General features: G+C 40.3%; 1 protein-coding gene across 1 annotated transcript in view; it reads left to right on the forward strand.

Annotated features, from left to right (window-relative positions):
* Positions 1 to 486: 486 nt before the first annotated feature.
* lamp1a (lysosomal associated membrane protein 1a) overlaps positions 487 to 26983 on the forward strand; it is a 31126-nt gene continuing 4629 nt past the window's right edge. The window contains exons 1-7 of the mRNA XM_052013911.1: positions 487 to 779; positions 8522 to 8640; positions 12656 to 12869; positions 14176 to 14334; positions 15756 to 15949; positions 19240 to 19362; positions 21470 to 21536. Of these exons, the coding sequence (XP_051869871.1) occupies positions 731 to 779; positions 8522 to 8640; positions 12656 to 12869; positions 14176 to 14334; positions 15756 to 15949; positions 19240 to 19362; positions 21470 to 21536 (925 nt within the window). The 5' untranslated portion in view covers positions 487 to 730. The remainder of the gene's footprint in view (positions 780 to 8521; positions 8641 to 12655; positions 12870 to 14175; positions 14335 to 15755; positions 15950 to 19239; positions 19363 to 21469; positions 21537 to 26983) is intronic.

Consider the following 26983-nt stretch of genomic DNA (forward strand, 5'->3'; position numbering starts at 1 on the left):
GTGAAGTCCATTTCCAATAAAAGTGAGTCTTAACTACCTATCCCTCTCATTCATTACATTAATTTCATCAGGTCCCTCACAATTAATATCCTGGAAGTCATCATCAACCAGAATGGGACCATCATATAAATACAGTGGTTAAAAGAGCTGATTAGAGGCCGGGCATCCTACAGTGAGAGTCTTGCCTTCTGGCACCCAAAGCCTGGCAAGTCACAAGGCACACAAGACTTATTACAAAGCACAAGTTAGGTGCGGAACGAAATTCTTTCCACTTGCCAGGATGAGCATACCATCAGTGAGGACTATTGATTGGCACCCCATCCATTCATTCTCTACGTGACTGCAGTGAGTGTCATCCACAAAACGTGTAATTTAAAAAATAATATTACCTAGCTGCCTTTTTATGCATTTTGTTTTAGATCTATGCACTGTCCTGCATGGTGTGTCACGGTTTTTTAATGATGTTGGGACTGCTTCATCCAGGAAAGCTGAGTGTCTTCCATCAGTAGACTAGTCTTGTATCGCACAGACCATTGAATCTTCCCAAAGTACCACACAGCGACTGCGTTTACCCCGCGCTTTGGGACCTGCGTACTGCCCCAGCTGTCTCCGGGTGATTGGCAGCCGATGCCCCGCCCCTTGTGATGTAATCAGTCACATGAGCGGGTAGTGGCCCGGCTGGTATTGAGCAGTCTGTCTGACAGGGGAACGGGCTTTTTTCTCCGTCGCCATGAGCCTTGCTGTTTCCTATCGCCTCTTGACACCTCTGCTGCTGCTCGGTAAGGCACGCAAGCGCCGGGAGCCGCTCCTCGGCTTCGCGTAGACGGCGAGCCGCATTGTCGGCGCTCTCGACGAGGCCTGCGGTGTTTGTGCTGGACGTGAGGCGGGGATGAGAGGGCGGCTGGGCCGCGGCGGCGCTCTCACCGACGTGGGGCGAGGGTCTGTCGGCCGGCTGATGGAGGAGGGCAGCCGCTCGCTCGGGGGGGTGGGATGACGGAGGGGCCGGGGGAAGGGTGGTGGGGGGGGGGGGGAAGGGTGGTGGGGGGGGGGAAGGTGAACCAGGTGGTCACATGCTCTGCCGTCACGTGAGGCGTGGAATGATCGAGAACCGTGAGGGAGTACCTGACGTCATCTGAGACCCGGGGTAATGTTACGAAGGGGTGGGGAGTGGATCCCTTGTCCTTGTCCCATGTCATTAGATGGAAGGGTACAGGACCATTCTTCTCCCCCCCCCGCCTCCTGCGTCATGGGGGGGAGGGGTGCAGAATCACCCCGCCCCCCCGTGTCATGGAGGGAGGGGTGCAGATTCACCCCCCCCCCCCCCCCCCCCCGCCCGTGCATGGAAGGAGGGACAGGGTTCCAGTGTTGTGGAAGGAGGTGACAGGATCTCTCACTCCCTGCCCCTTGTGTTATGTAGGAAGGGAACAGGATGCCTTATCCAACCCCTTCTAGCATCATGGGGAAAGGGCTGGATCCCTGATCCCCATACCCCGCTCATCCAAAGTGAATCCTCTGAATCTGGGATCAAAGTGGGAGGTGTATGGGACCTTTGCAATTGGTTTCATGAAAGGGACTATATGGGGCTCATTATCTCTGGTGTCATCTGGGTTGGGGGTGGATTGGAAGGGAAGCTAGATCCCCTGGTGTTGTTTGAACAGGAGAATTGATGGATTTCCTGCACCTGGTGTCAATAAGGTCTGGTTGGTAGGGATGGAAGGGTGCGGGAGGGGGGATTTCTCTCATGGAAGAGGAGATGCCTTGCATCTGGTGCCATTTGGGAAGTGGTAGGATTATAAGAAAGGATCTGTAGGAGGCCACTTGAGTGTACTCTGCCTTTCATTATGATCATGGCTCATCTTCTACGTCGGCATCATTTTAGAGCACTGTCCCCACGTTCCCTTATCATAGAACATGGAATGGAATTTGGCAGGAGCAGGCCATTTGGTACACTATGTTTTTGTAGACGTGATGCCAGATTAAACCAATCTTATCTGCCTACATGCAGTCCATTTCCCTCTATTCCCTGCCTGTTCATGTCTATCTAAGTGCCTCTTAAGCATTGCTATTGTATCTGCTTCTACCACCTCCCCAGGCAGCATGTTCCAGGCACCACTTTCTGTAAAGAAAAAATGTAGATCTCCTTTAAACTTTTCTCCCTCTCATCTTAAACCTGTGCCCTCTAGTATTTGACGTTTACACCCTGGAAAAAGACTCTGTCTATGCCTCTTACAATTTTATATATTTCTGTCAGATGGCCCCTCAGCCTCTGACACTCCAGAGAAAACAATCCAATCCAAGTTGTCTAACGACATCTTACAGCTAATAACTGTAATCCAAGTTACATCCTGGTAAACCTCTTCTGCACCCTCCCCAAAGCCTCCACATCCTTCCTATAGTTTGGTGACCAGAAATACACACAATGCTAACGTGAGGGGGCATAATTTTAAGGTGATTGGAGGAAGGTACAGGAGGGATGTCAGAGGTAAGTTTTTTTGCACAGAGTGGTGGGTGTGTGGAACGCACTGCTGGCAGAGGTGGTGGAGGCAGATACATCAGGGACATTTAAGAGACTCTTAGATAGCCACATGAATGATAGAAAAATGGTGGGGGGGAGGTGGGGTGGGGCTGTGTGGAAGGGATCTTAGAGCAGGATAAAATATTGGCACAACATCGTGGGCCGAAGGACCTGTGCTGTAATGTTCTATGTTCTAATGCTCCAAATAACAAATTCTGCTTCATCTAAGTATCTGACTCTATTGGTATTGGTTTATTATTGTCACTTGTACCGAGGTACAGTGAAAAGCTTGTTTTACAAACCGATTGTACAGATCAATTCATTACACAGTGCAATTACATTGAGTCAGTAGAAAGTGCATTGATGTAGTACTGGTAAAAACAATAACAGTACAGAGTAAAGTGTCACAGCTACAGAGAAAGTGCAGTGCAATAAGGTGCAAGGTCACAACAAGGTAGATCTTGAGGTTATAGTCCATCTCATTGTATAAGGGAACTGTTCAATAGTCTTATCACAGTGGGGTAGAAGCTGTCCTTAAGTCTGGTGGTACGTGCCTTCAGGTTCCTGTATCTTTTACCTGATGGAAGAGGAGAGAAGAGAGAATGACCCAGGTGGGTGGGGTCTTTGATTATGCTGGCTGCTTCACCAAGGCAGTGAGAGGTAAAGATAGAGTCCAAGGAGGGGAGGCTGGTGTCTGTAATGCACTGGGCTGTGTCCACAAATCTGCAGTTTCTTGTGGTCCTGGGCAGAGCAGTTGCCGTACCAAGCTGTGATACATCCAGATAGGACGCTTTCTATGGTGCATCTATGGAAGCATGGCGACACTTGTGGGCTGCCCCCCAGAACACTCTACACAAAGACTCATTTCACTGTGTGTTTTGATGTACATGTGACTAATAAAGAAATCTTATCTGTAAAAGTTGGTGAGAGTCAAAGGGGATAAACCAAATTTCTTTAGCCTCCTGAGGAAGTAGAGGCACTGGTGAGCTTTCTTGGCTGTGGCTTCTATGTGATTTTACCAGGACAGGCTGTTGCATTGATCTGTTTCGAATGAACTTGGTGACAGGCTCTGCAACCTTCTGTAGAGAATTCTTCTTCTCTGTATCTAGCCGGTAAAGCCCTTGGTGGAATTTGTATATTTCAATGAAACCTCTCGTATTTCTAAACTGTGATAATCTGAGTTGAGCCATGTGATGCTCCTGCTCTCCTCCACCCCCACTCCCTTTTTAACTGTCTCAGTCAAAATTCAGTAAACTGAACCTTTGTTAATAACTGATCTTGTAAGTGAAATGCATAACCGTTGATTTGAAGCAGAGTTGGTAAGAACACATCTTGGCCAATCTCGAGGAAAAAAAATTCTTTGTAAAACCAAACATAGCACAGAGGTCATACCTGAGAGATCTTTAGCCTCATACCTATGTATCTGGGAAGATCCTGTTGTTTTGGATGTGCAAAATGTGAACTTGGAGTATGATAATATGAAAGAGTAAAATTTAAAAATTCTTTTGTAAATAAATTGTAAAATTTAAATATTACATTTTTTTGGAATTGTTATAAAACTATTATTGTGAATAAATGGCAGCAAAGTTGATAGTGTTTTTCCTGAAAGAAAATTGTAAAGCAAATGGAGAAATTGCTAAATGACATATTTTCATTGGGACATACTGTAAAGTTCATTTCACAAGATCACAAGACAAGGGAGCAGAAGCAGGCCATTCGGCCCATCGAGTCTGCTCCAAGGAAAAGGGAAAAAGAAATGGGGTGGGGAAAAAAAAACTATTCTAATCCCATTTTCCAGCCTTATCCCCATATCCCTTGATACCCTGACTATTTAGATATCTGTCTATCTCCTCCTTGAACACCCCCACTGATCTGGCCTCCACTGCTGTGCGTGGCAAGGAGTTCCACAATTTCACTACCCTCTGGGTAAAGAAATTTCTCCTCATCTCTGTCTTGAAACTGTACCTTCTAATTCTAAGATTGTGCCCTCTGGTCCTGGACTCGCCCACCAAGGGAAACAGCCTAGCCACATCTACTCTATCCTTTCCTGTCAACATTTTAAATGTCGCTACGAGGTCCCCTCTCATCCTTCTGTACTCCAGTGAGTACAGTCCAAGAGCCGACAAACGCTCATCATACGTAAGCCCTTTCATTCCCGGAATCATTCTCGTAAATCTCCTCTGAACCCTCTCCAACGTCAGCACATCCTTCCTAAGATGTGGGGCCCAAAACTGCGCACAGTATTCCAAATGAGGCCTCACTAGTGCCCCGTAGAGCCTCATCAACACTTCCTTACTTTTATACACTATACCTCTCGAGATGAATGCCAACATAGCATTTGCTTTCTTAACCACCGATCCAACCTGGTGGTTAACTTTTAAGGTATCTTGTACGAGTACCCCCAAGTCCCTTTGTACTACCGTACTTTCAATCTTCTCTCCTTCTAGATAATAATCTACCCGCTTATTAACATCAAAAGAAATCTCTCGCCTAAATTGGGATAAATTTAGCTTCAGCTAGTGTTGTGACCCCTTCCATTTATATTAAATATTAATATTTCAGCTTCCTGTATAGCTGTTTTGGTACTAATTTTTATAGGGTGGATTAATGCTGTTCTAAACTAACATTTTATTCATATAGTTTTTATCTGTTAGCAGTTCTGCATACTGTATATCACCTTGCAAAGGCTCGATATTCAGAGTTGTCTTGATGCAAGTTATTTGAGTGTTTCGATGCTTTTCTGGAAGTCAGAATTGTTTTCCAAGCAATTATCTTAGAAGTGAAATTCCTGTTGCTTTTTGTAATCTTGTACAGAATTAGGAGAATGTCATCTGATATTTTGTAAAACTAGATCTCTAAAATGGTCTTTGATAGGTTATTTACTTCCAGTAGAGGATAATTGCATGGATCTCAAGTACATTTTTCTTCGATCTGAAATGTTATCTCTGTTTCTATTTCCACAGATGCTGACTGATTGTTAAATGTATTTACTTAATTTTCTGTTTTTATTTTAGATTTCTAGCATCTGTTTTTTGATTTACATTTATTACAATGGTCTTGCATTCACAATGACCCAGAATATGCGATCATCTGGGAGCTGTACATGCTATATACTAACTTGCCAAATTTAAATTCATAGTTTTTCGAGCAGGAACTCTCACTTCAGTGCTGATTCAGTCCATTAGATGAGATACTACACCTCAACAAAATCTCCCTTGACATAATTAGATGATGTGGGTGAAGGCTGGTGTGGACAGTGGTCTAGAAGAAGCCAGGCTACAAAAAAAAGCCCGCCCTTGTGGTTTAGCCAGTTGTCAGAAACTATGAATGTTTTGACATCCAAAAAATATTCAGGAAGCTAACTTTTCTTTTAAAAAAAATGTAAAACTTAATTCTGTAAATACTCAAAAAGCTTTAATGTGCTTGAGTAAATTAAAAATTAAGCAGAGTCTTGTAGCTGTTTCCATCCATTGAAATTAACAGTTTTCTGCCATCCCTGCAGTCTTCCACCATAAGTGCTAAGGAATTGAGCCAATTTTACCCTCCTCGTGGAATAGTGTCAGAACATGTTCTGAGGAACACTGACTGCATCTTGGGGATGATTGTTCATGCTAAGTTGCTTATAGTTACACAAGTAATTACCAATGTTTTCCAATAAAAGCTGGGCTAATGAAAGTTCTTCAAGCTATAAATTTAGGAAAACATCAAAAAAGGCATGGAGGGGCTAGGTACAGATTGACTGAATTTTTAACTGGTACAAAGCTTGTATGCTCTTGAGCAAATACCATCCTATCCATCACAAGACCACTTGTTTATCTCTGCTTTATCTAGCACTTATTTGTGTTGTGACTCTCATCTTTGGTTTTGTTACCTCCAGGCTTTGCTTTTACAGTGTTTTGTACACTTGCTTCCTGAACTCTACCAGAGACGAACTGGAGTTCACCAAAAAGTCTGCTGCCCCGGATCCTACAATGCGAAATCCTATTTGACAATCACTCCCTCTGTTAACCAGTTCTTTGATGTAAAATCCTCAAACTGCTACAAATTTCCCCCGTATCCCACTTATTCAAACTTAACTCAGTGCAATATCCTGACATCTGCTCTTCTATTGCAGCACAAATAACCACCCCCTGTCTTGCAACAACTTTTTGAGCCCATGTTTTGCTTTCTCCTCTACTTAGGAGTTCATCAGGTTTGAAGACTTTTTGTTTCAGTCTTGCAAAATACCCTTGGATATCTGTACGGGTATGACACGTACAATTGATTACTTTGCAGAAATGATGGTTTCCTTTAAACAATGACTGTAAGAAAGTTGCTGTGATTACCTTGTATCTCAAGCTGTTTAATCCTGTTATTGACTTGTAAGATTTATTTCACATTATATTTTAAAGCATTGTTTTCTGTTGAGTATCCTAATGCATTAATTTCAATACAGCAGTGCTAGGAGTATTTTTTGGTAACTAATATTGTTCCATTGAAATGAATATGGAGAATGCTGGAAATACTCAGGTCAGGAAGCATCTGTGGAGAGAGGAATAAAGTTAATCATTCAGGTCAATGACCTCTCATCAAAGCTTCAACCTGGAGTATTCTGTTCCCTCTGGCTTAGCAACATCCAGATGAACTCTGCTATAAGACCACTCTTTTTAAAATGTAGTGTGGGGTCTGATTAAGGTTGTTTACATCCAAAGCATTCCTTTCTTCCCAATGTCTTTTTAATTGCTGTTTTCCAAGGATGAATTACAGGCACCAACAGGCTTTTTAAATCTGGATGCTTGGGCAATGTAAGTTATTGAAGAGCAGATATTTCTAGGAGATTTAAAATTAGAATTTTCTTTGAATTCTCTCAGAGGATGTGGGTGTTACAGACAAGGCTAGTGTTTATTCCCCATTTATAATTAACCTCGAGAGCATGGTGGTGAATAGACTTCTTTCTTGAACATTTGCATGCCATTTACTGAAGGTTCTCCCACAGTACTATTAGGGTAGGGTACAGTATTCTAGTAAAACCCCTGCTTCAACAGTATGGGGAATACCAGTGACAATATTTCAATTTCAGAATGGTGTATGAATAAATGGGGATCTGGCATTTGCAAGATGCCACAGTGCATCTTGTAAATGGTGCAAAATGTGACCATGGTGTACTAGCAATGGAAGGAAGGAACCTTTAAATTCGATGTGGTGGTAATTGAACAGGCTGCTTTGTCCTGGATGTTGTTTTAAAAAAAATGAAACAACACTCTTGCAGCTGTAGAGAATAATTGACCACATTCATTTCTAGGAGACCTGGGGTGCTGCTTATGGCATGCGGTCTTCACTTGGTTCCCTAGTTTTATAATGATAGAGTGAGGGACGTGCCAGGAATGAGCTTACAAAGTGCAGTTCTGCTGCTGTTGGCCCATATTCTGAAGCAAGGACCATAGAACATTACAGTACAGGCCCTTCAGCCCACAGTGTTGTGCCAACATTTTATCCTGCTCTAAGATCTAGCTAACCTTTCCATCCCACATAGCCCCCCAATTCTCTATCATTCATGTTTCTAAGAGGCTCTTAAATGTCCCTAATGTATCTGCCCCCACAAGCTCTGCTGGCAGTGAGTTCCATGCATCCACCACTCTCTGTGTAAACAAAAATTTACCCCTGACACCCCCTTGTATCTTCCTCCAATCAATTTAAAATTGTGTCCCCTCATGTTAGCCGTTGTCGCCCTGGGAAAAAGGCCCTGATCATTCAAGACAATCCACTAATGCTTTTTGCTTGCTGTGAAATGAACTTACTATTTCTTATCATGCCTTGTCAAACATTAACTATTTCACTTGCGAAATATGCACATACCTGGTTTAATTCATAACTGAATATTGCTGGATTACAGCACAAGTCTCCTTTTAAAATTCAACCCCTTAAAATTTTTGATGCTCCTGAATATTGTGTACATGGAAGATGTCTTGCAATATTTACTTTCCATTGATTTCAAACATCAATTCTTAATTAAATTTCTTTATACAGGTTTTGTACAGGTTATATTAACGAAGAGATTTGTGGTGAAAGAGGCGTCAAAAATATGTTTGCTGGCTGAATTCTCGGCTAACTTTTCAGTCAGCTTTGAAACCACTGCCAAAAAGCAGGTAAATAATGTTATTTCTATTTTTTAGCACTTGTTTGTATGTCTATGTCTTCAAGAAAGAAAAACAATTAAATTTCACTTCTATCATAGATCACGTACATAAAATATAGCAAAATATCAGAATCAGATCTATTATCACTGACATATGTCGTGAAATTTGTTGTTTTGCAGCAGTACAGTGCATTTTGTTAGAGAACAAGCAGGTAGTTATATTGTTAATATTTCAAAAGAAGCTGAATTGAACTTCAGTACTAGGTAATATTTAACATTGAATCAAGTTCTTGGTTTACAGAACTGAAATATCTTTTGGCTCACTGGACTGTTTGTTTATCTTTACAACACATTAGCTGAGGTCAACAGTTACTTAGCACTTCCTGGAAAATATTAACAAGAGAATCACTTGTTTGAAATTAAATTTAAATATTGTAATCAACACAACATATCCGGAGGTATTATTGGCTAATTCACCAATGGTTAACAGTGCTGTTAATGGTCTTTGCATGTATGGTAAACAAGGTCTGAACACACAGAATTGGGGGTAATTTACAGGGATGGAGTGAGAATTGGTTAACAGATATAAAGCAGAGTCAGAATAAATGGGAATTTCCTAGATTGGCAGGCTGTGACTAGTGGGTTATTACAGGGATTCATGCTTGCTACCTAGTTTATTACAATTTACATCACTGATTTGGCTGAAGGGAACAAAAGTTTATCCAAATTTGCTGATGATACAAAACAAGGGCCAATTGTGAGAGAGGAAGTAAAGAGGCTTCAAGAGGGTGCAAATAAGCAAAGTGAATGGGTGAGAACATAGCAAAGGGAATATAATGTAGAAAAATGTGTAGAAAAACCATTGTTTTTAAACGGTGACAGATTAGAAAATGTTGTTGGAAATGGACCTGGGTATTCTGGTACACAAATCGCTGATAAAATGCAAAGCAATAAACAGAGACCAATTAGTACGTTGGCTTTTACTGCTGAGAATATTTGAGTACAGAAATGAAGAGGATTTATAGCAATTAATAAGTGCCTTAATAAATCTGTTAGCTTGTCACAAATTGTTCTCTCCCCTCGTGATGGAGAACACAAGTAGCAAATGGTATCGCAATCTATATCAATGATTCGGGTGCAGGAAACAAATGTAGTAATCCAAGTTTTCTGACAATACAAAGCTGGGAATGTGGGTTGTGAGCAGGATGCAGAGATTTTTGAAAAGTTGAAAGATTGTTGCTCAGAGGGACCTGGGTGTCCTTGTATATGAATCACTGAAATTTAACCTGGAGCTGCAGCAAGCAATTGAGGCAAACGGTTTGTTGGCCTTTACTCTTGTTCTTAAATCACCTTGTAATAATCATTTTGCTCCAGTTATATAGAGCTCTTATGAGACTGCAACTGGGACACTGTATTGGTCTAGTCTCCCTATCTATCAGCTATGGAGGGGGTGTATTGAAGATTCACCAGATTAATGAAGATTCACCAGATTAATTCCTGGATGGCAGGTTTGTCATTCAAAGCAAGGTTAAATAAACTGAGCCTATGCTCTGAGATTAGAGAAAAAATAAATATCATCTTATTGTATAAAATTCTTAAGGGCTTGACATCATAGGTGCAAAATTCGTGTTTCCCCTGACTAGGGTGTTCAGAAGTAGGGATCATAATCCCAAAATACAGGGTCAACTAAGTGGGACAGATGAGAAGAAACTTCATTACTGAGAATATGATTATATTATTTGGAAGTTTCTGTCCAAGGGAGCTGAGAGGGTTCAGTCACTGAATATATACAAGACACAGAAAGATTTTTAGATATTTAGGGATATGGGGTTAATACAGGAAAGTGGTACTGAGGTAAAAGATGCACCATGATCTTCTTAGCATGGATTGGAGCAAGCACTGGGGGAGGGGGGGGGGTTGATGTTGATGGTAAGATTTGCTGCCCAGATAGCAAACTTTGAAAGGCTTAGGAAGCAAAGCTTCAAACATGTCCTTGCCTGCAGTCTGTTGACAGTTGCAGAGTAGGTGGGTACTGTAGGCCTTCCCTATTGAGACTCTGTTAATGGAAACACGCCAGGGAATCGCGCACACAAAGTTTGTAGTGAGAAGAGCAGCAAGGAGTCATTTGGCAGTCTGGTCTGAGTTTACAAGGAAGTGAGAGAGAAAAATGTGATGCAGCAGAGAGAGGGAGATTGCCAGAGCTTGTTTGCTTGTTCTTTCACCTCTATACCTCTTCATCCCCTACCTCCCCCCACATTTTCACCCTGCTTGCCTTGATTCCCCCTTAATCTCTCCCATGTCTGTCCCTCTCAGATGCCATCAATCTGCCTTTCCCTTTTCTCCATTCTCTCTTTCCTCCACCCCACTTCTTACTCCACCAGAAATCTGCATGTCTCTCTCTCCTCCACACCCCCCCCCACCACCACCTAATTCCTAATATATATGTAAGTGTTTTCCACCCTTCCGCCAGATTCTCTCAAAGTGATATTTTTTGCAATCCTAGACTCTTGACTTTGACAGTGCACAGGTAGGTTCTGACATTGTTCTGTTATTGAGACAGTAGGAATGGATCTGGGTCTGCTTAACAATAAGAACTTCTGAGGACAGACCAAGTTTTGGAGTCGGATATCACTCCAACATTGGAGGCAACAAGGTGATCCCAGCTGGTTATGCAACTTAGAGTTTGGGAAGATTTATCAGTTATACATTATACAAACTGATCTCTGTTTTGAGGTTTACTTGCTTCCATTGTAATACTATGAGTTCTCTGGTAACTGATGAGGCTAATGTGGGACCTACAGACTCTACTACATATGGGGCAGGAGTTGCTTGATGGGGTGGACAAGTAGCTGGTTTGCGAGGTAGTGTGTTAGTTCTGTTTGTGCTAGGCTTCTGTGTGCCTCAACAGTTGGTCAGTGTCCTTAAAACTTATCTTGAATGTTCCAATATTGTAGAATGGTCAGAGGTCAAGGGTTCCCATGAGTTGGTTATATTCCTCCCAACTAGGCTTTAAGGACATCCTTGAATCTTTTCCTGACTCCACCGGGTAATTTCCTGTCACAATAGAGCTTAGGATAGTGTCAGGCATGTGAACGATGCGGTCTGTTCATTGGGACCAACTGAGTGTAATCTGCGCCTTGATGGTGGAAACGTTGATTGGGAGAGAATGGTGATACTGGTTCACTTATTCTGTCAATGAATTTATGGGATTTTATGGATATATCATTGTTGGTATCGCTAGATACTCCATATCTCAGAAGCATACAATTGTCAGTAAGTATAAATCTGATAATCTGGCATCCAGTTGCTTGGAAATCTTGATAGTTCGGCCTCTGACTACTCCTTAGTCCAGAATGTGAGCTGGGGTCCAGAGTGCAAGTAGTTTGTGTGGCTGGAGCCAGGGGTTCAGACTGTAGGTCAGGTGTGTGGCCAGAGCCAGGGCCAAGGGTCAAGATAGTGGTAGGTTTGCAGTTGGAGCTGAGTCTAGAGTGTTTGTATATTTCACACTTTTAAACTCACTGGGTTCACTGGAGAATTCATTATACTATTGTGTAACATGTATATATAAAAAATGAAATGTTTAGGGTACTTTATTATTGGAGTTTTACTGTATGTATATCTGGAGAAGCAATGAATTGGTTACATCCTGATCTGCCAAGATGTGGTAGCTGTAACCAAATGAGAATTGTAAATCCGCACATTAGCTATGCATTGAAACACTTTTTCCTAGTGTACTAGCTGTGATGGGAACAATTGTATTATGATGGATTTTTTAAAAAAAATGATATCCTTGTGGTTAAAAATGAATTGCATTAAAAGTATGAAGTGGTTTATTAATGTTTATTGCAGCAAATGACTGTGGGTGAAATGTGTCTACATAAGGAAATGTGCAATAATAAATGTATATGCCTAAACAAGTTTGGTACAGAGGATTAAATCGACACCTAAGCAGAATTATTGCTGAATGATTTTAATCTTTTGGAAATTGTCAAGCTGCTGTAATATTTTTTTCCCTCCTATTTCAGGCTACAGTTTTGTTCCCCCTGCCAGAAGATGCAAAAGAAAGCCCAAAAAGTAATTGTAGTAGTATGATTGCACCACTACTGGTAGTCAGCTTTGGGGATGGTCATTCTCTCAGCATGAACTTCTCAAGGAGCAACGTATCATACAAAATGGAAGAACTGACTCTTGTTCTCAATATGAGTAACAGTGCACTTTTTCCTAATTCAAGTAAAGTTGGTAAGTTATAGTTGGTAAGGTGGTATGTGCTTCAAATTTCTCGCAACTTAATTTAAACTACTAGGTCCTATTCAAACCTTTACTTGGCCAAATGATTAACTGCTTTGCAGATTTATGTCCAGACGATCTTGACTTTGCTTTTTGCCTGTCAGAAATTACACTCTCACCAGAACCTTCCCCTCTTGCTCATTCATGTCTGTTGAGGTCCCATGTCAGCTTATGCTTATATTTCATAAATGTTATACTGGACTATATTTGACTGTATATATCATTTAGCACTGAAAGGTGTATAGAGATGATTAGTGTCAAACCCTTGTACCCCTTCCCAATATACATAAAATAACAATTTAAGGGGTAAAGTATGACTTTGTGGTTACGATGTCGCTTGCTTATGGGACAGCTCTTCCAATTTACGCACTAATCCTCGGATGTTTATATCGAAGAACTTTGCTAGGTTAACTGGGATAGAAACATCTTTGAGATTAAAATGATAAATGGGTGCTTATAACGAAAGATAAAATGCTTTAGAGAAATGAACTATTTCGGTCAAATTTCTATATATATAAAAAAAATCTTTCAACCTTATAGAATTTTCTGAAGGAAGTAATGTTAATTAAGGTAAATCAAGTGGAAAGTGCCTTGCATGGATTTTTCAAAAAAACATTGACTAAAGAATGCTAAGGCTTTTATGAAAGATTTGTTATCTCTTGGCGTGAGTGTTGAGGCAAATGGTACTCCAAAGTTGTAGATCACTAACTCTGAGGGTACTCCATGGGCAGCACAAAAGCATAGCGGGTACTGCTGCTGCCTCAGCTCCAGTGGCTTGAGTTCAACCCTGACCTTGTGCTTCAGTGCAGAGTTTACATGTTCCATCTGTGACTATGTAGATTTCCCCTGGGTGCTCTGGTATTCTCCCACATTCCAAACATGCTGGCAGGTTGATTGACTATTGTAAATTGCCACTGGTGCAAGTAGGTGGCAGGAGAATCACGGAGAGTTGATGCACATGTGAGAAAGAACAAATTGCATAAGAGGGGGGAATGGGATTCATGGTAATGCTATGAGCGCCATCATAGACTTAAAGGGCTAAATGGTAGCCTCCTATATCATAAGGAAATATGAATAAAATAGAAAGTTATGCAACTTGCTGCATGTACTGTGTTACTTCAGCTGTTCAGTGCTTTAACTGCTTTTTTGCAGCAAAAGTTTTTATGTGGATAGAAATTTGCAGTTGATGAAGAAATTTTGTAATATTGATCACTTCTAAGAACTTTTTTATTAATTTGCTGTTTTGAAATTCTACCAGGTTTATTCAACATGTCAAGACCTTTGGACATCAGTGCAAAATTGAATACAACGTACACATGCAAGAGTGATTCTACCATATACATGGAGAATGTAAACGTAACCCTGAATAAGGTTCAATGGGAAGTTCTACCACCAGCCGATGGCTTCAGTAAAACTAGTAAGCTTTTCTGTTTTGACGCAATGTGAAAGAATCAACTAAATAGTTTTCTGTTGATATATGGGTGAAAATAGGATGCAGGATCCTAAGTTTAGGTAACCTTCCTGCACTTTTAGACTATTGCCTAGCTGTGGAACTTGGAAAATCAACTCATTCATTTTAAATTTAATGGCAAAATGCACAGAGTAAGAGATGATAAACTCTTCCCATTGTCTTATTCTTTTATATATTAATTGCAAGTTTCTGCCATGTGATAATCTGGAGTTTCTTAAAAGAGTAGAAATGTATATGAAACTGCACCAAATAAAGGGGCAGTGGAGGCATTTTTCATTTTAGAAAGGGGAGAAACTAATTAATGTGTAGGATCTTGGTGTCTGGTTCTAGGGTGTGGCAAGTGGGCCTGTAGGTACAGCAAACAAATGGATTGAAGGGATGGTCCTATGAAAGAATATTAAGATAGATTTGCCTACACTTGCTGGTGTTTAGATGAATGAGAGGTGATCTAATTGGGATTAAAAGGATAGTGATAAATTGACAAAGTAAATGCTGAGAAGTGCTTTCTCTAATCTAGAGCACATTCCTGCAGGCTGATGGGTCTACTATTTGGGACCAAAATGAAGAGAAATTTCTTGATGTAGAAGTTTTAAATCCTAGGAATTCTCTGACTCAGAGATATAGATATCCATATAGATAACTCAAAGATACAGGTAATTATTCAGTATATTCAAGGTTGAGATTTTTAGACACTAGAGATTGGGTGGGCAAAATGAACTTGACTGTATGCAGAATCATCCCTTGTTGATTTCCTTGGGGATTGTAGGGCTACGGATAGAAAAGAGGGAGCAAGTTCCTTTATTTGTAATTACTTTGGCTTTTAGCATTTATTGTCAAAGTCCTAAAGGGGTGGAGAATCCTCAGAATGTTGAAGACCCTGGTTTCTAACCAAGGAAAGAATTACCAGGACCAATGTGCATTGAGGCACAGAGTAAGAATAGAGAATGTGTGGGTATAGTTTCACCTTCTGTGGAAACTTCAAACATAGTGTGTGCTTCTAATCAAAGGAAAGGTTGCTGCAAGATAAATAGTTTGATGAAAGAAAATGCATAATTTCGATTAAGAATGTGTCTGACCAGGAGCTACATCCATTGAGGACAAAAATGAGACTCTGTTCAAAGATACAATTTTTTTTGTTTAAGAGCTTTACTTTCTTGATCCTTCATGTGCTATCTTTACAGCACTTGTAATGGGTATTTGCACTGAGATCAATGAATAATCTTCTCAAAACTACCTAAGTATACAAGACTAAACTGCTATTAGATGATAGATGGGTTTCTGTTAGTTTGTGTAGAAAGCTGTATCTAAGGGATTATCCTGGTTTTTATAAAGTCTATGTTTACATCCAGAGAATCTTTTCTTTTTAGAAACTGAATGCCATGCTGACGTGACTCCATCTGTACCTCCCACAACACCAGTCACCACCCTGGCTCCGACTACTGCAACACCTGTAATACAGAATCCTACTCGAGGAAGATATAATGTAACCAATAACAATGTGACCTGCTTACTTGCAGAGATGGGACTGCAGATTAATATTACACAGATGACTGGCAATAAGGTAACAAATTTGAATCTTTGTATTTGCAGTTTAAGGATACACATCACTTTCGGTCAGCTGGACCAGGTGCTCCACATCTGCAGTGCTCCACATGCGTGGAGAGACTGCAGGTGGCAGTTTCAGGCCGGCAAGATTTTGCTCCAGTAAATGCTATTGCTTCAGTTCTTATCAGACAAATCTGAGCTAACTGTTCTACCATCTCCTTTCAGCATGCCCTTTCTCTGCTTCCTAAGTGGAATGGTTATAGGAGGCAGTCATTCAGTCCATTGAATCAATGTTGGTTTTGGGGTAATCCCATTAATCCTACTTATTTTCCTGAACCTATTGTTTCTCACTTACCCAACAGCACCTCTGATTCTCCCATTGCCCACCTAAACTAAGGGCAACTTGCAGTGCCAATTAACATACTAAAGAGCATCACTTTGGAATGTGGAAGGAAACCAGAAAATTTCTATGTACAGGAAGTCCCTGACTTACGAATGTCTGTATTTATGAACCGACCTTCATGGTCCCCGGGCCAAGTGCGTATGTGCAGACACTGTTCCAAGTTACACACAAAATCAGGTTACGAACAGTCTCAAAAACGGAACCCGTTCGTAACCTGGGGACTTCCTGTAGATTGATTTTAATATAGACTCACTTTGAACAGAGAGAAGGAGAAATTTGTGGCCAAGCTTATTATTTTTGATGCATCAGTCCTTTTGAAATACACATTATTTTGGGTGGTATTTTAAATAACATTCTAATTTTTCTAATTACTTGCTGTATCTGCATGTTGGCCTTCAGTGATTTGTGTACTAGAATTCCATGATCCCTCTGCATTTTGGAGCTTTGCAATCTCTCACTATTTGGGTAATGTTTTTTATTTATTTTTTGTGCCAAAATGGGCAACTTCATGTTTTCCCCCACATATTCCATTTGCAAGATCTCTGCCAGCTCACTTAACCTATCTATATCCCTTTGTAGCTTTCTTATGTCCTCTTCACTGTCTTTGTGACGTCAGAAAATTTAGCAGCCATGTCTTTGGTGCCTCCATCCAAATTATTTATATAAATTGTGAAAGGTTGAAGCCCCAGCACTAATTCCTTTGGCATGCTTCAAAGTTTCCTAAGCAAAAGGGTCTTGATGGTCAATAGCAATAATGTGGGAGAGAATGCTTTCTTGATTAAAAAAAATATTTTTGAGTCAATGTTATGAGAAACTACCTTGTGATGACCATTTCTGCCTGCCATATGAAGCCAAATGCCATGCAGAGTTTGTGGAATATGATGATTTTTAAGCTGATGTTGGGGTGGGAGGGTAGAGTCTAGTACTGAATTCTTATCCCAATTTACTTTCCACCTGGCAACCAGCAGATTAGAGAGAACCTTGAAAAATCAGTTGCTAAGCCTGTCAAAGGCAGCAGCATTTTGAACAACTACAATAGAAACTAAGGCAGTCCCTACACTGCAAACCAGAGAATTCTTTGTTATGCAGATGCATTGGTCCTTTTTGAGGTTTGCCCCCGAGCAAGTAGGTAACAAGAGAGCTCTGTGATCTACAGGCTGTTCCCAGGGATGTAAACTGAGACACATATCTTTGGTCTGCCTGAAACTTGTTGGTCTTCCAACTTAAGGAAATGTCTGCAATCAAATGCTGCCAACTAGAACGTTCTGAAGTACAGCCACTGCAAAGGCTTTGTGGGGAAGGACCAGTCTTGGGTCCTGCTGCCACTGGCCATTGAGGGGCTGGGTCTTGTTTAGCAGTCTCTCAGATGATTCATGGATGCATTGTTTTAAGGAGGAAACCTGACTGACTTTGACATGTTGTAAGAGAATGTAATGAGTTGGTGGTACACTTAATGTAGAGATGTGCTGATTTGTTTAAATGTATCTATTGTGAATCAAGTATATTTCTGAATTTTAAAAGAAGTCCCTGCACTGCAGAATGAGCTGCCAGATATTTTGGAATGGACTGCATTACTGTTTTATTACAAATGCTGGAAATGGTTCCTCTATTTGTCCTGCCATACTTGCATTATAATCCATGCTTGGAGTATTATATGTGATTAATACAGTCTAGCTGTATCATAGTAACACCATCAAATAGGTCAGTCTTTTTCTTGTTGCAGATGATTTAAGTACCAGGATTGTTTGCCTTGAAATGCCACAAGAGATTATATGGTTTGATTGGTATAAGTTTTGTCAACGCTGCCATGCATTTATAATCAAACTAACTCAAAGGATTTTCAATTCTACTGTCCTTTCATGCCAACAGTGACTTGCATTTGAATAGCATCTTTGATATTTCAAGAAAAAAGTCCTAAGAGCTCTGGATTGCATATACAGAACAGTTACACTTCAGAGGGTGAGGCTTACCTTGCCTGAAGTCATGGGTTTTGTATATTTTTAAAGTGAATAGCTCACATTGGTGGAGAGAGAATGAGGTGAAGGGTAGTATTCTAGAAGTTGTATTGAAGGAAGATGTGCATGAGGTTAGAGGTTCTAAGGTCAAAGTGGATTTAAGCCTGTTGTGGTACAAAAGTTTGTATTTGATGGTGTTGTAACTTTAATATGCTAGAGAACACATAAACCTAATTTACAGTAGTAAACATGTCTAGCCACACTTTGAACATGCATTTTGAACGTGCTTTGTGAAGAGATTATTGGCTTAATTGACTCGGAATATGACATAGGTACAGATGTTAGTTTTGCTAGCAAAGGACCTGAAGTGGGAGATGTCAAGTTGTAAGTTAGCAGTCCTGTGGTGGATGACAGTCATTGCTAGGTTTTGTGTAGTCTTATTTCAGCCTGTGCAGATGTTAAAGGAGAAGGTAGCATAAACAAAAGCTACTGTGACTTTGGATGCTTTCTCTTCAGCTAAAGGAAGTATGGCTCATCTGTAACTTGATGTTGCTGCTTGCCAGATTATATGGTGTGTGTGAATGTAGAGTTGCAATTTTGGATGAAGATCTATCAGAAAAATATCAGGAAAAAGAGAGAATTAATGTCTTGATTACGTGCACTAATGTAGAACATGAATCTTGTTGCAATCCTCGAGTAACAGAGAAAGTTACTTGAGGCTAGCAGATTTGGCTTTGTCTTAAAGCAATTTAAAATAACTCAGTTCAGTGGGAAGCAAGCAGTGATCCTCAATGAGCAAGATTTTTTTAAAGTGTCAGAAATTAAGTTCAAAAGAACTTCATAAGTTGTGCATGCATTCACAGACACTTTAAACGCTTATAATATGTAAACCAGTTTGTTTTATTGGAAACAGTAATTCAACATAGAATGCTGCTTTTTGTTTTGCAGATTGCAACAAAAGTTTTTAACATTTATCCCAACCTAACACATGCGAGTGGAAACTGTAGCAAAGATCATGCATTCCTTCAATTGACAGACAAGTGGACCACGCTGATTTTTCAATTTGTTGTGGTGAGTTAGGGGTGTATTAAATGTACACATGCACACAATTCCACAAGGGTTTGTTGAATGTTATGTCTTTTATTTAAAAGAAGGTCCTTCCATATTTTCCACTATACTCTTGCTTACTCAGCTTTGAAAAAACATTCAGATGTTACATTCAGATACATTGCCTGTGATCTTTGCCCGTAGGTGAACCTAAGACACAGCCAGATGTTTCCTAAAGGGGCATTAGAGCTCTGGTTCCTTTGAACCACAACCGATACTGAAGATGGACAAGAATTATTTAAGAAGAAATCAGAAATAAAGTACCTTCTTCCTAACATGTTTTTGAGCCAATTGCTTTACACCTGCACTCTAAATGAAAATGCCCAACACATCTCCATAATGGGAGTCCATGTGGTAATCTCTTGGTCCACATTACCCAATAGAAAATGTGTCACAAGGTCCAAATGATCAGTGGATAACTTTGTTTTAAATTGAATAAACTGGCTAGTCACAAAATATAACTTTTCAAATATTATTATTATAAATAGTCAGAATCACCTGGTTCCAGTTTTACATATCCCTTGTCCAGTTTTCAGTTATATAATAGAATAATATGGAAATCAAAACAGATCTCAAATGTAACCAGTTTTCTTCAATAATTACAAAGTGAATCATTAGGTGGCAATTTAGGTTAGTCCACCACAAAATTTCATTTGCCATTTTGAGACTTATAAATGTTACAGTATTGTGAACAATAATACAGAATTCTGTCGTGTATACGAGTCCTGTGATTTATGTGGACTTTACTAAAGCAAATCTTGTCAAGAGGATTGAACTAATTTTCCCATTGAAGTTATTACTCATGGGGCTCTTTGGTTCAGTTCTGACATCACTTGGACCAATGCTGGGGCTTCTCAGATGCCTACCTCCCACCAAGTACATGTATTTAGAGAGTTCTTCTCACTCATCCTTCCTTGCCGTTGTTGAGCGGGAGGTCAGACACAAAGACAACTCTCTTTTCTCCACCTCCCCCCACCCCAACCCATTATTACCGACTTCTTCCACACCAGGCCTTGATCCTCAATCCAGTCACCAATTCCCTTGTCACCTCCAAGCCTCAGTGTGATTGTTTCAAAAGCTTCATGAACCACTCCCCAACCTTTCTCTACTGTGTCTATTCTCCACAGCAATTAGAGAGCACAGGAAATTCTGTTATACTGTCTGCAAGATTTGCAATCCATATCATTTAAAGCGTCCTCACGTGAACCTTTTTTAAAACTATACATAAGCAGATACTTGTGGTTGGGTTTGAACACATGCCATAGTTATTGTTCCACTTGCTAGCTTTTGGGTGCTCCTCTGCTGCTGTGCTTGCAGTGGTCTACTTGTAATGTCTCTCATGCACCCTTTAGCTCTGTTAGACCAGTGCTATAACCCTGGTGGTTATACAGTGACAGGCCTCTATCCCAGTTTTATACGGCAACAGACATGCATCTGTCAAACTGTACCAATTTTATAGTCATCTGTTCCCACTTGTGCTAGTGCTTTTCTGTGACAGACCTGGTTCACCAGCGCAGTGCAGCTGGTTGTAAACCCAGATACAGCCCTGGTTTTTTGATTCTGGGGCCCCAAGCCCTGGTAGGGCCCAGACTGTGGGGACTGGACTGACCCAACCTGCACATCAGCTATGGCCTAGGGCCGGTGTGTTATGCATCCATGGTGGTACATTTAGTCATTTGATGTGGCTGGTCATTGAACCTGATGGTCATACAGTGGACTAAAACTGAATGGCCTTCTTAGATGTGCTTAGGCTTCCCTGCTGTAATTAATCATCACAGAAATAATTTGGATATTTTGGCTCTCTAGCCAAAAAATAGTTTTGGATATTAGGACTTTGGTTTAAAGTTCAGTAACTTTGTTATATTGGATATTATAACTGACTTGATATAGTTATTTTAACTGGCATTCCCACAGGAGCCACATTTACACCCTATAAAGGATCACTGTATTTTTTTGAATTGCCTTTTCAGAATAATGCCCACTGGTCTTAAAGAATTACTCTTGTATATGCAGTCAGATTTGAGTAACATATTCAGCTTGTATTGTGAAATCTTGGTATCTTATTATTCAGAATGCTACTTTCAACAACTTTTACCTGAAGGGGATCTCTATCTCTTCAAGCCTTGTTCCATCTCAAGGTAAGTTTCAACTTTTGGAAACTACTACATTACGATTAAGTTTAGTTGTGAACTATTACTCGGATCTACATGGGTACATGCACTACAGATTTGAAATACTCGGTCTCATGGAAAGAAAGGTTACATCAACTTTAATTTTCTTGTAAATGGTATTCACACTAACAAATTACTTCTATACTGAAGTTCAGTTAATTGTTCTCAAGAACATTATACATTCTTTTCACAGCAAGAGTCCTGTAGTTACATTGCTGCAAAGGACTGTTGATGTTTCACACCATGAAGATGGATTCACTGGTCTGAAGGGATGTGATTCCCTCTTGTTGCTATGGTTCCCCTCTTCATGCTATGAAACACCAGCAGCTTTGGCAAAGCTAGGGAATACATGGGATGTGACTAAGAATATTGGATTCCTGATGTCTGTTAGTGACGTAGGGAAGGGGGCGGTGGGGGACAACAACTTGGCTGCACTCTTTTTCCCATCCTGGTATCCATTGTATCAGCAATGAAATTGTTCCAAATTTTTAGTTGCAAAATTATGCTTATAATTAAATGATTTTTTTTGCTCTGGAATTTTTTTTAAAAAATCATTAATTTTCTGTTTAAAATTGTAGCCTTTTTAAAGTTCTAAATTAAAAGCTGCAGCCATAGTGCTCTTGGATGAAATCTATTTTTAAACAAAGCAATTGAGTAGACCTTTTGTAGTTTTTCCTTAGACTTCAAGTAATTTTAGTTTCACAGATTTACTGTTTGGAAACTAAAGGAAATTTGTTAACGAAATGCTTTTGGTCCATAATTGCATGTACTTTGATTGTATAATTGCCTTCTGTGACTTTTAAGTCCAGTTATTTTTGTTGATAGCATCTACAAAATGTCGTCCAAGATTTTATAGATAAATTCAATTGATATTCAAGCTTTGAAATGCACTTTTGTTTTAAACTAATTTTGGATATGAGATTTTAATTAGAGAAAATTTGGCAGCTTTTGAAAAAATATTTGAAGTTATGGTTCACAATGTGACAAAATATTGACAATTTTTCCCAGTTACATAGAACAATTACAGCACAATTCAGGGCCTTCGACCCACAAAGCTGTGCCGAACATGTCCCTACCCTAGAAATTACTAGGCTTACCCATAGCCCTCTATTTTACTCAGCTCCATATACCGATCTAACAATCTCTTGAAAGACCCTAACGTATCAGCCTCCACCACAATTTCCGGCAGCCCATTCCATGCACTCACCACTCTCTGAGTAAAAAAAAACTTACCCTTGACATCTCTATATCTACTCCCCAGCACCTTAAATCTATGTCCTCTTGTGGCCACCAATTCAGCCCTGGGGAAAAGCCGCTGACTATCTACCCTATCAATACCTCTCATCATCTTATACACCTCTATCAGGTTCCCCCCTCATCCTCCATCTCTCCAAGGAGAAAAGGCCGAGTTCCCTCAACCTGCTTTCATAAGGCATGCTCCGCGTCCCAGGCAGCATCCTTGTAAATCTCCTCTGCACCCTCTATGGCTTCCACGTCTTTCCTGTAGTGAGGCAACCAGAACTGAGCACAGTACTCCAAGTGGGGTCTGACCAGGGACGTATATAGCTGCAACAATACCTCCCGGCTCCTAAATTCAATTCCCCGATTGATGAAGGACAATACACCATATGCCTTCTTAACCACAGAGTCAACCTGTGCCGCCACTTTGAGCGTCCTATGGACTCGAACCCCAAGATCCCTCTGATCCTCCACACTGCCAACAGTCCTACCATTAAGACTATATTCCACCAACATATTTGACCTACCAAAATGAATCACTTCACACTTATCTGGGTTGAACTGCATCTGCCACTTCTCAGCCCAACTCTGCATCCTACAAATGTTGACCATCTTTTCAGTTACAAAACTAAATATTAACAGGAAACACTGGACACGTTGTAAATTTGTCATGCAGATGCTACTAACAAACATTGACTTTTCTTGTGATCTTTCATATCACTAATTATATTGAGAAAACATTGTTAAAAATATTGGCCAAGCAATGCTGCAAAAGGAATGTTAAGTGTTGCGCTTGGTTAGTATTTTGTATGAGGACCTACTACAAAATTCGATTGTGCATGAGGCCCAAACTGTTCTGTACAGTAAAACAGACGTGCACGGGTCACACATTCGAGAGGCAGTCTTCCGCACAATGTCATTGTGGAATGAGTAAATGGAAAAGAGGGATATGGTGGATCATAGATCTTTGGGGAACGAGGCCTAAAGGGTGGGTCAAGCCAATGGCGGATGGTGCCATAACAGGGAAAAGGGCCCTTCTGCCCACCTGGTCCAGGTTAGTTGAGATTCCAAAAGAAAAGGCAAAGGAGGTGAGGTAGCTTTGTTAATAAAGGAAGGAATCAGAGCAGTGCTGAGTCATGGTGTAACCACACTGCATAGTGATGTGGAATTGGTTTGGGTGGAATTAATAAATAGGGAAAGATGACTCTGGGAGCATACTATAGGTCCCCAAGGTGTGGCTCCATGTTAGGACAAATCATAAATGGGGAAATAGTGAAGGCATGTAAAAAGTTCCATAGGTGATTTTAATCTGCATTTTGATTGAACTAATCAAACTGACATGGGTGCCAAGGAAGAGGAATTTATAGGCTGCGTTGGGATTGTTTCTTAGAGCAGTATGTTACAGACCCTACTTGGGGACATGCTGTTTTAGGTATTGTCATGTGTACTGAGGTAGGATTAATGAAAGACCTTGTGGTTGAGGATCCCCTAGGGAGTAGTGCTCACAACGTATTAGAATTCTGGATACAGTTTGAAGGTGACTATCCAGGGTCCGAAACCAATGTCCTCAAATAATGGCTATTACAATGGTCTGAAGGTGGAGTTGTCTGGAGTGAGCTGGGTAAATAATTTAAGGATAGGTTAAGTGGATGGGCAGTGCAGATTGGTTCATAACACTCAGTAGAAATTTATCTGAATTAGAAAGAGGGATCACAGGAGAAAGAAAACCATTTGTGATTGAAAGTGGAGGTCAAGGAAAAGAGCAAATCAAAGACTAGAACATATAAAGTGGCAAGTGCTAATGTTAGACAGGACTGGGAATTTTACAAGAATGATCAGTGAGAGACTAAAAAGATAAGGAATTTTCAAAAATAATTGAGAGAAAATTGGCAAGTATTATCAAAACAAACAGCAAATATTTTTTGGATATATAAAATGGAAGAGGTTAGCTAGGGCAAGTGTAGGGCCCTTGGAGGGTGAGATTGGGGAATTAAGATGGGAAACAAAGGAATGGCAGGCAAATCTAAATTGTGTATCAGTCTTCGTGGTGTAACTCCCTGCAAATATCCCACTGGCTTCTGATGAGCTAGTTTCAAATAGTATGAAGAACTTGTAACATTTTGTTATCACAAAGGGCAAGATTTTAGCAAAACTAATGGGACTAAAGATAGACAAAAAGGTAATACTGGCTGAACATGTACAGTAGATGGCAGGTACCTTTAAAAGCATTGATGTATAGAGTGATCTTAGGGTGCAAATTCATAGCTCTCTGAAAATGGTGACACAGGTAGACATGGTGGTAAAGATCACATTTAGCTTGCTTTCCTTCATAGGCAGGGATATTAAGTATAAGAGTTGAAACATTATCTTGCAGCTGTATAAGACATTGATTAAGGCACACTTGTAATATTGTGTGTTGTTCTGGGCACCACACAGTAGAAAAGATGTGATAGTGCTAGAAAAATGCAGAAGAGATTCACAAGGATGTTGCCTGGAATGGAGGGCTTTAGTTACAAGGAGAGATTGGATAGGTTGGCATTGTTCTCACTAGAGCACGGGAGACTGAAGGGTGACCTTGTAGAGGATTATGAAATTGAGGTGCATAGGGTAGATAATTTGGTCTTTTTCCAAGGCTAGGGTAGTTTATAACTAGAGGACATAGGGTTAAGGTGCGAGGGGAAAGATTTAAAGCAGATCTGAGGGGCAAGTTGTTCCACACAGGGTGGTGGGTATGTAGAACAAGCTGCCAGGTGAGGTGTAGAAGCAGGTACAATCACAGCATATAAAAATCATTTGGGCAGGTACATGGATAGGAAAGAAATAGACCAGTTTTGGCCAAACACAGGAAAATGGGGTTAGCATAGTGGACATCTCAGTTGGCATGAGCAAGTTGGGCTGAAAAGCCTATTTCCGTGCTACACTACTCTGACTGTCTATGGCTATGACAAGTCATTGAGTTCTAGAGAATTAAAATGAGAAGCACCCATAGGTTTTAAAGGAAACAGGTATAGAGATGGTAGGTTGAGGTTTTCCAAAACTTGGAGTTCCTGGAAGGCACCAGAGGATTGAAAAACTGCAAGTGTGACTCCATTGTTCATGAAGGGAGGAAGACAAAAAGTGGATAATTTTAGGCCTGTAAGTTTAACGTCTGTCGTTGGTAAGATGCTGGAGCCAACCATCAGGAAAAATAGCTGGTATAGTTGACGAGCTTAACCTAATCAAACCAGGTCAACAGGTTTTATGGAAGGTAAATCCTGTTTGACAAATTAGCTAGATTCTTTGAGGATATAACAAGAGGGAAACTGTGGATCTTGTGTATTTGGAACTTCTGAAGGCATTAAGCCTTCTAAAGGCTTCTAAAGGCTAGTGCACAAGATAAGACCATGTGGTATCAGAGGAAGTGTGTTAGCATGGATGGAAGACTGGTCTTTTTTGGGCAGGAAGGACATAATTAGTGCAGTGCCCCAAGAATCAGTACTTGGCCCTCAATTATTTACAATTTATAATTAACCTAGAAGAGAGGGCAGAGTGTAAAAACATCCAGTTTTGCTGATGACACAGCATGTTGTATTGAGGACCTGGAAGCAAAATCATTAGCTTTGAGATCCAGTAAAATAATGTTGCACAGTGTTTATAACATTGCTGTCCATAAGTAGCAGCCAAATTTGAAGAATTGTTTTGAAGAAAACACTGGAGAAAGGAAGATAGTAGATTACATGTTCAGTAATTTGCCTCATGGGAAGCTTTTAAAATGCATAGATGGGTAAAACATTTTAGCTGTGAATGATTGAAAGTGGTGCATCCTTCGAACTTGTACTTTACTTTAGTAATTTACTAAAACAAAGATACTAAAATTCATTGCTGACTAGAAAGTGGAAATTATTAGTAAACTTGGTATTGTAATAGGCAAGTTGAGATAAAATCAGGACATAGATTAGTTAATAAACTTGGACACAAGATGGCTGATGCAGTTTAAGCGCAGGAGTGCGTTAATATGATTTGGGAGGTGGAAAATCTGCTCATACCCCAAATTGCACTTGGTTCCATTCACAGTTCTCCCCTATGCTCACAGATTTCTGGATCCTTATCTGGCACTGTATCAATTTTATTACTCTGTCCTTTTGAGTCACTCCCTCAAACCTACCTCACATCAAGCTTTAGGTCATCTATATGTA

This window comes from Pristis pectinata, chromosome 4 (genome assembly GCF_009764475.1).
Source record: "Pristis pectinata isolate sPriPec2 chromosome 4, sPriPec2.1.pri, whole genome shotgun sequence".
NCBI classification, from domain to species: Eukaryota; Metazoa; Chordata; class Chondrichthyes; order Rhinopristiformes; family Pristidae; genus Pristis; species Pristis pectinata.